The 15,804-nt window shown below is 40.5% G+C and overlaps 1 protein-coding gene across 6 annotated transcripts in view; it reads left to right on the plus strand.

The window, feature by feature from the left end:
• The window catches only part of Babam2 (BRISC and BRCA1 A complex member 2), a 386,973-nt gene that overhangs the window by 108,708 nt on the left and 262,461 nt on the right, over positions 1 to 15,804 (plus strand). For 5 of the 6 annotated variants that reach the window (NM_144541.1, NM_181279.1, NM_181280.1 and 2 more), the window contains one exon: positions 13,793 to 13,987. The exons of the other annotated variant lie outside the window; for it this stretch is intronic. In NM_144541.1, the coding sequence (NP_653124.1) occupies positions 13,793 to 13,987 (195 nt within the window). The remainder of the gene's footprint in view (positions 1 to 13,792; positions 13,988 to 15,804) is intronic. 6 annotated transcript variants of the gene reach the window in all.

Genomic DNA, 15,804 nt, shown 5'->3' on the forward strand with positions numbered 1-15,804 from the left:
GGGATTAATGATTAACGAAAGTTTGGCAAATTAAGAGTATTTTTAGTCAGACTAGAGAATTAAGATTAGTAACGATGTTCCTTTAACTGTTAGCTTTATGTCATATTCATAAATGTTCAGCTAGGCATGTTCAGGAATCAAAGCATAGTGTTTAGAAACTAAAGCAAAACAAAAACTAATTTTACCTATCAGATTTCCTCCTATGAGGAGACCTGTTCCCTTGGAGATTTTGGCGTACATGTAAGAAGGGAGTGTTGTACCCTGAAGCTGCATGGCCCCATCTTCGGCTTCTTATCTTGTCTACCCATCCACTTCTTTCCTGGCCTTGGATCGTCAATTAACTTGTCATTACTAGGATTTCTAATTGTCTGAACCAAGATCTATGGCCTGTGATCATTTTCTTCTCTAGTTTCTTTTTTAACTTAGATGGTTTCTCCATTTTTCTTCTCTTTGCAACTTATGGCTTAAGAAACAAGATAATTCATCCTATAAAATTGCAACAGAGCGGATTTTTGCTAATTATGTCCTTCATGCCATAATTTAACACATTAATTCATTTCTTTGAATGTCATATAAGTTGTTTAATGTCTATATATCCTGATTTTCTGTCTTTTGGTTCAAATCACAAACAAACAAACAAACAAAGTTAACCATCTTTTCCCCATACCAGAGATTTGAGTTATGTGAAATAGTTATTGCAAACAATATGAGACATAGATTCTTAGTCATTATGTAGGGAGTTGCGTAGAATATATGCAGTAATACTTGTAGCAAAATTGTTTGTGTGTGTATGTGTGTGTGTGCGCGCGCACGCATGCGCTTGTGTGAGCATGTATAGGTAGAAGATAAGAATTATCAGAAGCAACAGAAAGATTTTAAAAGTGCAGTATCCTAGTCATTTATTGTCACTGTTCAATTTACTTAACCACTAGGATCTCACTATTTTAAAAATTTATCTGTATCATATGGTCTTATAATAAATGACCTTAGCCCATCAAGAAATATGAATTGTCTGAAATGCAGTTTACATTAAACAACATCTAGATAATCAACAGGATGGCAGTTGAAGAATTGAAGAACTAGATACTATGATGAAAAATATGAGTTAGGCTTAATCTGCAGTCTTTGTTAATAATGTATTTAATGTATTCATATTATAAGAGACATAAAATTACAAGATAGGAAATAAGGTTAAGCCAATTAATAAAATATTTAGACTCATAAAAATTTACTATATAAAATATATATGGATCACATTGTTTTAAAACATAATTGAATTTTGATAAAATGCCCCTTACCCTAAAATAGAACCTATTTGATCTCTCTTTGATGATTCAGAAGCACTTAAGGGACTGTGCTCAGCATTAAAATTATTTTTTGCCAGCCTTCTCATCATACTGTAATTGCATAGAAGAGCTGGTTGGTGCTGAGTTCCAGAGTAATGCTAGCTACCAGAGAATTTTGTCTCAATTAAGAGATGGTAGTTACAGAGAATCACATGAGTAGACTTCTAGGAACTGTTATGGAGCTGTGTGTTTATGTGTGACTATATATATAGATGCATGTTTACCTGGGTGCACTGATATACATAGTACTGTTAAAATATATAATATATATTGTTAAACAAATGTACATGTATATTGACTTGTGACATGTGCAGCCATTACCACTCACTAAGGAAGCTGCAAATGGAAGGAATTTCATCAGAATTTACCACGGGGAAACTGGCTCCAAGACTTGGGATTTTGGCTGGAGAAGCTAGTGATCCTGGCACCGTGTACTCTGTTTCCTTGTGAGAGCTCCAAGATGAAGAATCAGCTACATAGAGGCAGATGCTTGGTAGTTTTCTGGAAGCACAATTATAAGGTTTATGAAAAACAGGAAGACCAACATCTCATGCAGTTTTTTTGAGCTGAAAAAATGATTTAATGTGCTTGCTGTTTTGTACCCTTCAGGCCTCAGCTATTGAGCCATGGTATTTCATTTTGTTTTGATGGGTTTTTTTTTTTTTTTTGCATCCTTATTTTATGTGTGCTAGCCTTGGAAAAGAAATCATATCTTTGAAAGCTTGAAAGATACTGTTTTTAAGATGGCCTAAAAAGTTAACAATTGGTGACTGTAATTAGTTATATTGCAATATTGTATTTTCAAAATTGCTACCCAGCTTTCTTTTGTCAATTTTTGCCCACCACTAAATAAACTTGGCTTAAGCAATTTAGTATCTTTACTGACCCTAAAAATGTCTTGAATCCTTTCCTATATCTAGTTTAGCTTATATTTGTGGTGATCATTTCCTTGAAAAATAATTAATTGTGTACATTGTGAAACCCATGCTGTTTAATACAGCAGTTGCAGAGAGATGGGTAGGATATTGTCTCTGTTCTCAGATTCTTTAAAAAATAGTCTGATTGAAGGAACGCAGTATCTAATAACCGTTTCCCAGACCATCAGTCATTCACAGTGAACATTGCTGGGTTCATTGAACAGAAAAGCTTTCTGTTTCACTGTTAATCACAAAGAAAGTCCAACTATTCTTTCTACTGTATTTTGCAAACACAAAACTAATAAACATTCACTGTCTGTAATGTAAATGAAGGAACCAAGATAGGAACTAAGCCATAGTTCTCTTTAGGAAATGTCCTAAAGTCTTAACCACAGGGGTTATAAACTCAGGCATCTGAAGGGACCAGTCAAGTCACACTGATGAGTGAAGAAGGTGATTCAGTGCTGTGAGAATTAGTGGGGACTGTGACCTGCCAAAGTGTGCCTGCCTTGTCTAAAGATCTTCAAATAAAGATGCTGTGCGGGTAAAAGGAAGCATGTCCGTAGGACACAGCTGCCAATTTGGAAGTGTACTGTAACTCCTTAATATTATTTGGGCCATCACAAAAATATTTGAATAAAAAGATGATGATTTAAAATTAAATGCAAATAAATATGACCAATTTAAGAATGATCACACCATAGTTGGTGCTTTTGTTCCTGGGGCATGGATGATATTAAACCAGGAATGCTCGGGCCTCAGGAGAGGTCTAGAAGATATTCCATATCCAGGCAAAAGAGGGGAACAGGTAATAAAGAGCTGTGGGAGAGGCAGAAACTACCAAGAGTAGAATTAATTGGCTCTCCCTTCCCTAAGACAGGACCTCAAATGTAGGCCATTGCTGGCCTTGAACTTGCTACATAGTTAGGGTTGACCTTTAACTGAGTTCCTGCTTCTCCCTCCCATATATTGGGATTGTAAGTATATGCCACTCTGTCTGGCTCTACATTATTGAAATATATCATACCCACTTCCCACCCTGCTCTAGGTTAGGTAGCCCTGGATTCCAGGAGTTAATACTTGCTAGAAATCTTTGATTGTGAGACACGTTTTCTATAAACAAATTCTCTTCCTGAGAAACATGTGGGACAAGTAGTCGAAAAGTCCAGAAGGGAGACTAGCCATCCTGACATCAGAGGGGCTCATAGGAGGGTTTAAGGAATCATTGTAAAACAATAAGTCAGATTGTTATAAAGATGGTTAAATTTTCTTCCTTGCTATGAAATGCCTGACTATGGTTCAGAATACAGAATAAGTTCTGTATACCCAAAGGGTAAGTATCATCTGGGCTTATTAAATCCATGTTTCAATGATAGGACCCATGAGCTTGCCTTTCAAAGATACATCCACATTGTTCTGAAGACACCCAAGGCTGTCATACTTGCTTCAGGAGATCAGGATCGTCTGGTTAGTGAAGACTATGAAGTGACAACCTTCTTTGAGAGATTGTCCCTTTACCTGACACCTCAGTGCCTGTGGTGCATGCTAAGTAGGTGCTCTGCCACTGAGCTATATCCATAATCCCTGTTTTGTTTTGTTGCTTGGTTGTTTCGTTTTGAGACAGGGTCTTGGTGAGTAGCAGAGGCTAGCCCTCATCACCAAATTCTTCTGCCTCCACTTTTCTTGCCATGATTACTAGCTTGGGCAACCTGGAAGAGTTGGTTTTTTTGTTTTTTGTTTTGTTTGTTTGTTTTTTTAAAAGAAATGGTGGTTGTGAGAAAAGAGATCCCATTTTGTTTGTTTGTTAGTGGGTTACTAGCATTAGATATTGGTACCTTGGAATGGGAAAACCTGGCTAAGGTTTCTGAAGCAGTTCATTGGCCTGGGGAACTGTGTAATTATTCATGACAGCTCTGGAACAAATGCCTTTCTTTGGTTGATTGTGAGGTTCACCACAGTGTTGAAAGAACTGGTAAGGTTTGGGTTTGGGGATTGGAGAGGGATGACAAGTTTGAAGAAGCGAAAGTTCATTAAACAGTGTTCACTATGTACTGCTACGTTGATATATGGTTTGAGTGCAGTCAGTGTGGCTGCTCTGTGGGGCCCATTTTAGGTCTCCAGAGAGAGAGAGATTGTTTGCAGAAGATATAAAGGTTTTCTGCTCCAAGGCACACATTCCCAGCTTGGCATATAGCCAGCACTCATGTGACACCACCACCAGACAGCTCGAACGTGCTGCATGTGCTCTAGTTAAGTGGAGCAGAGGTAAAAATATCTGCTGGGTAAGGGACCATGAAGTCAATGAACACCGCACCAAGCTCCGTTCTCAAGAAAGGCCAGATGCAGATTGTTCTCTATGGCCCCAAGTTACATGCCAACGATCAAAGGGTCCTTATCTGGTCTCAGCCAGTTCATTCCTTACAGCCTTAGCGGCTCTGCTCGTTTCTCTGGAAGGCTGCCTTATTACTCACTGAGACAAATGGCGTCTTCATCTTTGAAAAGCTCTAGGACGGGGAGCATCTTAGATACCTACTGCAGATGTGTTTTAAGTTCATTAAATGACTCATACTTTATAAAAGTATGGCCGTCTGTTTCTACTTTTACTTTTTCTTTTTTGTTTATTGTAGGGTTAGTGAAAATACATTCATTCTTTTTGTAGGTTTTCTCCCACATGATTGTAAAAAGATTCAGTACCTTAAAGTGACTCTGTACTTAAAGGTTTTTCAGTAGTTATGTGGCTTTGTGGCTTGCTAAGAGTTCCTGTACCTCCTCCTTCACTCCTAGAGAAGGTGACATAGCAGGATCAGTTTTGGTCTCTATCTCCCCACCTCCACCCACACCCTGGACCTGTTCTACTCTCTTTCCTCCTCTTCCTTCTTTTATTTTGGTCCTTTTTTTTTTTTTTTTTTGTAATAGAAACTTGCTTCAAATTGTCTTCAAAAAGTAAAGAGAGTCCATTGGCCTATAGAACTCTGCAAGTGCACAGTTGGACTGATGTTGGTCTTGTGGCTGAAATAACGTCACTAAAGACCCTAGTCTCCTTCTCTCCCATGCCTGCTTGCTTCACATTGTGTTGGTCTTTATTTCCACAACCACATACTACTCTTCCGATGCCCTGCTTCTGTGAACACAGCCTACTCCCCCACCATGGGAAGAAGGCAGGCCTTCAGTTCCCAGCAGGTCAGCTCATGTTGCCATTTATCGCTTTAGTTTGCCAGAGACTGGCTGCATAGGAAATTCTTGGGCTAAGGAGTCTCCACTTATAGAGGTTTATCTGATAGTTCCTACTCCAGACCCATGGCCGAGAATGGCGAGGGGTGATTTCTTAAGGAAATTTGGGTGAGTGTTCACTGATGTTGAATATCAAACCGTGGATTAAAATGTACTATAGGAGTGTGTCATAGTAATTATGTGGATCAAGGTCTAAGGGCTAGAATTTTTTAAATTAATTAATTTTATGTGTGCCTGTCTGTTCTTGAGTGTATGTATGTGTATCACATGCATGCATGAGAAAGGGCTAAAGTTTTAAGGAACAAGAAGACGCTGAAAGCTCTTACAGCCTGTGCAGTACTTGTGTCTTCTGCTTTAGTTAATTACTGCTTTGTATTGCTTTCTCATTCTGGACGCAGTACCTAAATGTTTCTGTTATATGTATTTTACAAAGGGCCCATATTTCTTACTTTTAGGTAGTTTTCCCTGTTCATATGCACACAGATTGAGTGACTAGGTCACTGTTGGCTTGGAAAGTCTCTGCCTGGGATTTGGAGTAAGAGAAGGACCTGCAAATTCTTTAAGTCTGGACTGAAGTCCGAGGTGCTCTGCTAAGCTGAAAGCAACTAGAATAAATCATTATAGCACAGGGGCCTGGCCTAACCAGGGAAGTCATTGAGGACAGAGGACAGAAGCCAGGTGTCACAGCTTGCAGATGTTTCTTAAGTTTCAAGTAACAGCCTGGTTGAGGCTGTCACTTTCTGCCTTGTTCTGTGCTAGCCATTGCTCTAAGTTTCTATGAAAGAGACAGAAAGACAGGACACTATCAGGAGCATCATCTGAGACCAGGAGAATTACTGTCTGGCCATGAGAAAGGTTAGGGACTCTCTCACTTATAAAACACTCATTGCCCCACAGGGTCACTAAGCTTGAAATTTCATTGTAATCTAAAGAATTTGTCCCAAACTGGAACTTGGCAATTAAAATTGCAGAATTTTTAGCTTCCTAGGTTTGAGAGAATTCTGAAGACATTTTATAATGAAAAGTGAAATACAAAGTGTTTGCTTTAACTGAACGATTGCAGTTAATTTCTTATAAAGACACACAGAAGCACACATTAATTTAAAACAAGCCCACACTGTTGTTTCTTGTAGTACAGCCAGGAAAAACAGTAACAAGCTGTCTCCTTCAAAATCACATCCCTGGATGATATTCGAGCAACCTGGAAGATTCAGTGCGTCCCCAGGAAAAGCATTTGGAGTGAGGCTGCAGTAACATTTCTAGCTTGCTTTCTGCCCTTGCAGGGTTGCCACCAGGTCTGAGCAGCATGGACTGGGCAGTGTGTGACGTCAGTGCCAGGTGCAAGGCAGCAGCACTTGTCTCAGAGCGTCCGCCAGTCTGTGCTGTGAAAAAACAAGACAAAACAAACAAAAAAGACCAAACAAACAAACAAGAAACCAATTTTTTTTCAATGTTGAGGATTTGTTAATCATTTTGTACACTGGTGTTTTGTTTGACATTGAATTTAATACCAATATTAATTCATATTTTCTTTGAAAAACAGGTATAAAACGGTTTTGATCTTGACCAGATCTTGTGCTTGAAAGATATACTTTAAAGATACCACCTTAAAATTGTGTTGCAAAGGTCAGATCTGTAGAGGAAAAGGGTTTAGTTACTGTGCAGTCTGCTATTGCAAGGTGCTTGTATCATATTCAGGAAGGTTAGTGTGTTAGAATTAGTGTTCTTCCATGTGTTGTCACACGATGTTTGCATTCTGTCGGCTAGGATGCTGATAAGGCTCTTTTCTTTGGAGGACATACTTGCTTTTTCATTTCTGTCCCATTTGAGAATGCTTATGAGAGGAAGGAAGGATGGATCAAGAGATGCTCTCTGAAATGTCTTTCCTCTGTATCCTTTACCCTCATGTCTTCCTGTTTACCATCAATTCTGAAGAAAGAAATACAACTCAGAAGTGAGCTGTGTGATCCTGGAGACCCCACTGAACTGGGAGTTGAGTGTGGAGTGTAGCTGTATCCTTCTCCCTCTCTTTTGAAAGAGAAACAGAAAGACAATCTGTCCAGGAACTTCTGATGGGCAAGGACGGACGATATGGGTTTTTAATTTTCTAAGTGAAGCAACAGCTATAGCTTTGGTGTACTTCCTCATTTTTTAGACTTGAGGCTTGCTTGCCTACCAAAGAAATTAAGCCAGTGTTCCAGCATTATTGATTATTTATCCTAGGCTAAAAGCTTGATGAGAGAGAAACTCCGGACTGAGACATCATTTTATCATTTCGTGGTAGATATTTGAAGATACTGTAGAGCCCTCCTTGTACTTTGTGGCTTTTCTTAACCAGGTAGGTGGGTAAACCTGGTAGGAGACTGAATTTCAAGTTCAGACTTATGCGTTCTTCTTTTCGTGTTCTCTCTCTCTCTCTCTCTCTCTCTCTCTCTCTCTCTCTTTTTTGAGACAGGGTTTTTCTGTGTAGCTCTGTCTGTCCTGGAACTCACTCTGTAGACCAGGCTGGCCTCGAACTCAGAAATCCACCTGCCTCTGCCTCTCAAGTGCTGGGATTAAAGGTGTGCGCCACCACACCCGGCCGTGTTCTCTCTTTTACAGGATCTGCTAGTACTATCACAAAACTACATGGAAAAGCTACTTTCATTATTGGGATATTTGTATGTTTTCCCTTAGGCATTGCCTTCGACTTCCAGCAAACTTAACTGACTAATTCCCATTCCCATTTGTCACGAGAGTCTGGGTCATATTACACTAGCAGCCCGGTGACTTTGCTGCCTACTAGTTTGCTTTGAGGCCAGAGAATGGATGGATGGATGGGTGCCATCTGCAAGTACTTTAAAAATTTCTTTTAGGGTCTGGAGAAATGGCTCAGTGGATAAGAGCACTTGTTGCTCTTGCAGAGAACCCAGGTTCTGTTCTCAGCATCACATGGTGGCTCTCAACCTGCTGTAGTTCCAGTCTCAGGGAATCCAGTTCCCTCTTCTGACCGCCATAAGCACCAGGCACCCTCATGGTGCAGTACATACATGCGAACAAACCAATTATACACAAAAATAATAAAATCCCCTTTAGAAGACGCGTTAGACACACATGTGGAGGCTGGTTGTTGAGTGAGAAGCAGATCAGAACCTTGGAGAGCTCTGGATGGGCAGGCTTTGGACGTCCAGGGTGCTCCCTTCTCACACTGGCCATGGTTGGGCAGCAGCCACTGAACAGACCCTGAGCTGCCTCCTCCTCCCAGTGCACACTCCACTTACATACGGCCATCCTTCTTAGGCAGGTGTTCAAACTCAACTTCGCTACATTTCTGGGACTACTTTTGCTACTTCATATCAATCTCTCAAGTGACTTTTCATTGGTGTACTTAACTGTTTATTTACATCTTAGAGATTTGCATATTTTTCTAATTAGCTCCACCTGGTTTTGAAAGAACAAAACTTAACTTCAAATGTCACAGTAATAGCCTTGAGCCGCAGACTCAGTAAGCCCTGCATGTGAGAGCTATTAGAGTATCTGAGATAGAGCCATGGGCTTGTGGAGCTACTGCCCTGTTTAGGTTCCTGCCTTGCCAATGTTTGCCACTGTGAGTGCGCTGCAAGAGCACACAGTGTCCTCTTCCCTTTAAGAGCTTTGTTTTGTTCTTAGTCCTTGAATCTTCTTAAGAGTAAAGGCCCCAGATATCAGCTGTCAGCTAGCACTGTTGCCATCATAGGATGTGATCACAGCATTGAGGTCTGCTGCAGTTTGTTTGTTTGTTTTGCTAGTCCCATGACTGTGTAAATATTTTGAAAATTGTTATGTGAGCAGGGAACAGACTTGCTGTATGTAGACCTAAATTTGTCATCCACACCATGCTCAGGTTGTGCTGGCTTTAAAAAGTAGGAAGGGATTATGAAAAGATGGCTAATGTCATTTCATTTCTTTGTATTGAAGAATTATTTATATGTTAAGGTCTAACAGAGATTTTCATTGTTGACATTGTCCTGTTGCAAATAAGCCAAGAGCAGGGCTATTTTTGTTATCATTTATATGTTCCCCCCGCTGACATTTAAATCATTCCTGCTTGTTCAGTTTCTGTTCTGTTGGAAATGAAAAATGTCATTGGTCATTTCCTGAGGCCACTGTGACCACTGCATGCCACTAGAGCCTGCTGCACTAATATTCCCAAAGAGATCTTTGAGCCTTGGAATTGGAGCAGTAACAAGCTCAATGGTAGTGTGAAAGTATACATATTTATGGTTAGAGGATATGATTTTTTCCTTCTGAACTTTCTAAGTTTCAGTTGTTTGAAGAGGTAACTGAAGTCTGGTGTCACAAACTGCAAATGGGAATAGACTGGGTTCCTCAAGGTTGAGGTGGAAAGAGCTTCGTTGTCTGGCATGCTCCAGCCCTGGGTTCAGTCCCCAGGACCACACACAGACAAATATTAAAGTGAAATATGGAAAATAGTTTATCATGTATTGTAAAATTTATATTTCTTTCCTTATGGTATGTAGTAAATGCATTTATACCTAAACATATTCACACATACACAGAAATTTTAGAGACTATGGAGATCAGGTTTTAAAAACCTACAAAATGGCTTTCAATTGTAGAAATCAGTTGCTTTTTTTTTGTTTTTGTTTTTGTTTTTGTTTTTCGAGACAGAGTTTCTCTGTGTAGCCCTGGCTGTCCTGGAACTCACTTTGTAGACTAGGCTGGCCTCGAACTCAGAAATCTGCCTGCCTCTGCCTCCCGAGTGCTGGGATTAAAGGTGTGCGCCACCACGCCCAGTGCTAATTTTTTTTCTAGTAAGTTTCTTGTACGTAGATGGTCTTTATGTGGAGTATTACACTCCCATGTGTTAAAGTACCCATTAAATATACCCTCAGTATTACTGGTTAATTCACTAATTTAAAATATAAGTATTATTGGCTCAAGTCTCTTGTGTGAGTGCTATAAAAGGGGAAAGACAAATGAGAATCTCACATGGGAGTAAGACACACATGTGGAGCTGTCCCTCTGTTCTCAGAAAATGCCACACTAATTAGTTCTGCTAGAGCCTGCTCTGGGGCTAGTGTCACCAGAGGACAGGAAGTGCAGGGTGGCAAAGCTGCAGATCTGCGGGGTGCCCAAGGAGGCTGAGACTTGAGTCTCTGTGTGGGGAGGGCACATGATCGTCAATGCTGGTGATGAGACTGTCACTCTGAATGTTTTAAAGTCACTCTTCTTTGAATACTAACAAGGCTTCATATTTTCATATGTTGTTCCTTGGTTTTGATGTCCAGGATTTTGTTGTAGGTTTTTAGGTAATATTAGGGTTTTTTTTTTTTTTTTGCTGTTGTTATATTTCTAATTCATTCTCCATATCATCCTCTTAGTGACAAATTTTATCATAAAATTATTTTTGCAGAAGAGAAATTTCTCTGGGATGTCATTCCCATTACTATTAGACAGTGATGATTCTAAGTCTCATGCGTTTATCTCCCTATTTAATCTTCCCCAAGCCACAGGCCTGTGGCCATTGCTTCTAGCTCTTTCCATAACTGATGTCCTTTCAGTGTGGATTTGCTTCAGTATGATGAGTGCTATGGTCTTGAGAAACACCTGAGCTGCCTATGAGCTAGGCCTCTCTCTAAAGCTGCTCTGGCTCCTTACGTTTCTCATAGAGGAAGTACAGGAAGACCCGGGGGCTGCTGATGTGAATGGAGTGGATTTAGGAAGAAGCAAACATGGAAGGTTGACGGTCACTTCAACAGGAATGCCCTCATGTTCAGGCAGCCGGAGCAGGGACAGGGAGTCACCGTTCCCATAAAATGGGCTGTGGGTCTGCTTCACTACTGTTTTAGTGAACTAAACTGGGGGCGTGGGGGCAGGTTGACATTTATAGTCTGCACCCCACTAGTTCAGTACTCTTTGACCACCTCTCGTATCTGAGGCATTTTAGTTTCTCTTCCAAACTGTTAGTTAATTCTTTGGTTATTTTCATTGACTGTAGTTGATCATTTTCTTCAATTGTATTTTTTATTACTCATTTTAGAATCCATTTTAGATTTCCTTTTTTTTGTTGTTGTTGTTGTTGTTGTTAGTATATTATATGATCTTTGCTTCTGGTTTGTGGCCATCTTCATTTCAGATGTTTTCTTTGCTTCATTAATAAAAGTAAAACAGAGCAGAACTTTCTGAGTAGAAACACAGCAATATTTCCCTTTTTCATAGAGAGTCCTGAAAATGTATGCTGCTGCCTCCTGCCCTGATGAAAGTTGGAGCATTCCTCTGTATTTGTTGCTCAAGAGGATTAGGAAGCCCAGTGTCTAATATGCTAGATACTATTTTTAAAATATGTCTTAGTCTTTAGTAGACTTACTCTTAAGGAACCTTAAGACTAAAGGTTTTATATATAACATATATATATATATAAATATACATATATTATATATGTATATATACATATATAAAAGAAAAGACTAAAGGTTATATATAACATATATATATGTTATATACATATATAAAAGAAAAGCAGTCATATAGTCATAAGAGACAGATGTTTAGCTATTTTATGTCCAAACCTGCACGGATGGGTGTGGTTTCCAGCTAAGTGTGTTTGAATGGTCAAGGTCAGAGGCATTTCCAGGTATTGGGAGGCTGTGTTTTAACAGGAAGGATATGTTGGTTGGCATGTCTATACTGTGGATTTAACAATTAGGTTGAATGGTTTGAAATTAATTTCAATTATTCAGAGATGTTTGTCTGATAATATGTTTTTATGATTGTTTTCTTATTGTGTGGACATGGGCTTGACGTGTTCCAACTCTGAATAAAAATGGTAAGATTTAAGGAATAGACATTGAGGTGGCGAAAGCTTTTTCCTTTGCTCTAGTACTCCAGGCAGCCTGGGAAGGCATACTCAATTAAGAAGTAACGAGTCATTATCTTTCCTATTTGTCAGTGTGACTGATCTTGGAAGGACACACCTAGCAGTCGGCATAATGGCCATTTTAAGTTCTGGCCTGTGTTTGTACATCCTGTTAATATTTTGAATGAGGTTTTGAATAGCTCAAAGGAATCTCGGCTGTCAAGGCCAAGAGCTTTGCCATGCACGACTCTGTTCTTCTAATCAAATCACCATGCCTACTTTATTGTGTAATGGTGGAACATTTGTTCTTCTTTTTGGGAATATCTGCTTGGTCCTATTCTTCCTATCAGTGAAGGCCTACCTTGTTCCTTCCCCACCATCAAGTTCCTGTCACTTAGACTATGTAGAAGAACACAGAACCATTGTCCTGGGTGTATAGGAAATCAGTGCCAAGAGATGCCATTGATCCCAGAATCTTCAGCTGCTCGACAATTTGTATAAAATGATGTGGTATTTGTAGTGATTTGTGCACATCATCTCTAATATAAATACTGCCTAAATGGTTGTATTCTATTGTGCAGAGAATAATGGACAAGGAAAGATATCAGTCTAGTACCAACACACTTTTTTCTAAATTATTTTAATCTGCAGTTGTTGAATCTCTGAATGTTAAAACCATGGGCACCAAGGGCATCAGCCTCCTTGTCACCAGTGCATTCTTTTGTTTGTTCAGTTTCTTCAGGTAGGGGCTATGCTTAGGTTGTCTTTAAAGGAATGTATTCTAGTGTGATGATCCTACAAGTGGGCCTGCAAAATCCCTGGGGATCCTTCAGGGATCTGTGCTATCAGAGTATTTCCAGGACCACACTAAGATGCTATCTGTGGCTCCTTTTATTGTGCTGTTTTCAGTTATCCTGAAGAAGTGTTGGTGGGTAGCACTGATAGATAGTCAAGGAAGGCAAGAGTGAATGGACAGATGTGAGCCTGACTACTAGACACTTGGTCTTCCCTCACTCCTTCTTTTTTTCCTCTAAATCCTGCATTTTCTAGATGTATTTTCCCCTGTATCTTCTCCATTTTTATGTTTTGTCAATAGTATTCTGTTTATATTTCTGTATAATGCTGTTGTTTGCAGAGTATTTATTTACATGTGGTGTTACAGATGTACATAGTCTACAATTAAATTACTTTAGTATAGAATGCTGAATTTAGGTGCTGCTTGTTAAAAAACCAAAGGTTATAAAAGAATCAAAAAACAAATTCTGTGTTCAGGATCAAAATCAGTCTTCTGGGCAGTTTTGATTTCTCACTTTGGCAATACCTGCCTCTGTGGGCACAGCCTGTCAGGAGTAGTCTTTGCTCTTGGGTTTTGTTGCTCCTTCGGCTGCTCTGATAATGCAGTTGTGATGAGGGATTTGCATGAAACTGCTTTTCATTGGTCCTTGTTTATGACTCTGCAGAACCTTGCCTCCTGGAACCCTTCAAACCCTGAGTGCCTGTTGCTCGTGGTGAAGGAGCTGGTGCAGCAGTACCACCAGTTCCAGTGCGGCCGCCTCCGTGAGAGCTCGCGCCTCATGTTTGAGTACCAGACGCTCCTGGAAGAGCCTCAGTATGGAGAGAACATGGAAATTTATGCTGGAAAGAAAAACAACTGGGTGAGTGCTGAGGGGTAGCAGAGTTACGTTATCTGTGATGGAATTGAAGAGCTAAGAGCCTAGGGCTATCGTGCAGAGTGAGGTGCACTCACACGCAGATGGCTGGGTGATCTGTGTGTGCGCCTTTTCATAATGCAGAGGTTGAAGAGAACTAATAATGAGCATGCTTATTATTTGTAAAGAGTATCACAGGAGAAGTGTGTAGAGTTTGGTTCATCCCCAGTCTCCTATGTTCAGAAGTCAGGGAGCTTGCCTGAGGACTGCCTGTGTGTGCTCTCCAGCTCCACGCAGGCCCTGATGCAGGTGGGGCTGGCAGGCCACAGTTATGATGCTGACGTGGCCCACCTTCACTTAGGGAGAGACTTCCTGTGCCCCAGTCAGACAAAAGTGTAAGCTGCTCTGGGTGCAGCCGGTTCTCTGGAGCCTCCATACTCCTCCAGCCCTTCTCTTAAAGGCAAGGCCTCAGCTCAGAGTGCTCTACAAGTTGCTACATGCATGGCCCAGGATGGCCTCAAACTCAGGATCCTTCCATCCCTCTTTCCTGAGTGCTGTGGTAACAGGGATTGCTGCCATGTGCAGCTGTAGCTGCTTCTTGCACTTCCTCTGCATTGTGTGATCATTTTGAAATATAAAGTGGATTGTAGCCCTTCTCTGTCTGGAAACTTCATGTACCCCTGCCCCACCCCACATGCCAGCTCAGCTGCAATCTCCAGTGGTACCGTGAACTCTATGCTCTCCTTCAGGCTCTGCTTGCTTCCTCTTCTGCTTTTGTTGCACCTCTGCTGTAATGCAGACACATCAGGCACACTCCTGTCAGATTCACTTTGCATGAGTCTGTGATGGCTTTTTTTTTTCTAGAAGTGGTGAGTACCAGTCCAGCTTCAAATTTCAGCTAATATATTTTCAATGATATCCTGTTCCAATTTTTAATTTTTTTTAGATTTTTTTTAATTTTTTTATTAGATATTTTCTTCATTTACATTTCAAATGCTATCCCGAAAGTCCCCTATACCCTACCCCCACCCTGCTTCCCTACCCACCCACTCCCACTTCTTGGCCCTGGCATTCCCCTGTACTGGGGCATATAAAGTTTGTAAGACCAAGGGGCCTCTCTTCCCAATGATGGCCAACTAGGCCATCTTCTGCTACATATGCAGCTAAACACACGAGCTCTGGGGGTACTGGTTAGTTCATATTGTTGTTCCACCTATAGGGTTGCAGACCCTTTTGGCTTCTTGGGTACTTTCTCTAGCTCCTCCATTGTTCCATCCAATAGCTGACTGTGAGCATCCACTTCTGTATTTGCCAGGCACTGGCATAGCCTCACACAAGATAGCTATATCAGGGTCCTTTCAGCAAAACCTTGCTGGCATATGCAATAGTGTCTGCGTTTGGTGGATGATTATGGGATGGATCCCCAGGTGGGGTAGTCTTTGGATGGTCCATCCTTTCGTCTTGGCTCCAAACTTTGTCTCTGTAACTCCTTTCATGGGTATTTTGTTCCCTATTCTAAGGAAGAATGAAGTATCCACATGTTGGTCTTCCTTCTTGATTTTCTTGTGTTTTGCAAATTGTATCTTGGGTATTCTAAGTTTCCGGGCTAATATCCACTTATCAGTGAGTGCATATCAAGTGACTTCTTTTGTGATTGAGTTACCTCACTCAGGATGATATCCTCCAGATACATCCATTTGCCCAAAAATTTCATAAATTCATTGTTTTTAATAGCTGAGTAGTACTCCATTGTGTAAATGTACCACATTTTCTGTATCCATTCCTCTGTTGAGGGACATCTGGGTTCTTTCCAGCTTCTGGCT

The sequence above is a fragment of the Mus musculus genome, chromosome 5 (genome assembly GCF_000001635.26).
Source record: "Mus musculus strain C57BL/6J chromosome 5, GRCm38.p6 C57BL/6J".
NCBI classification, from domain to species: Eukaryota; Metazoa; Chordata; class Mammalia; order Rodentia; family Muridae; genus Mus; species Mus musculus.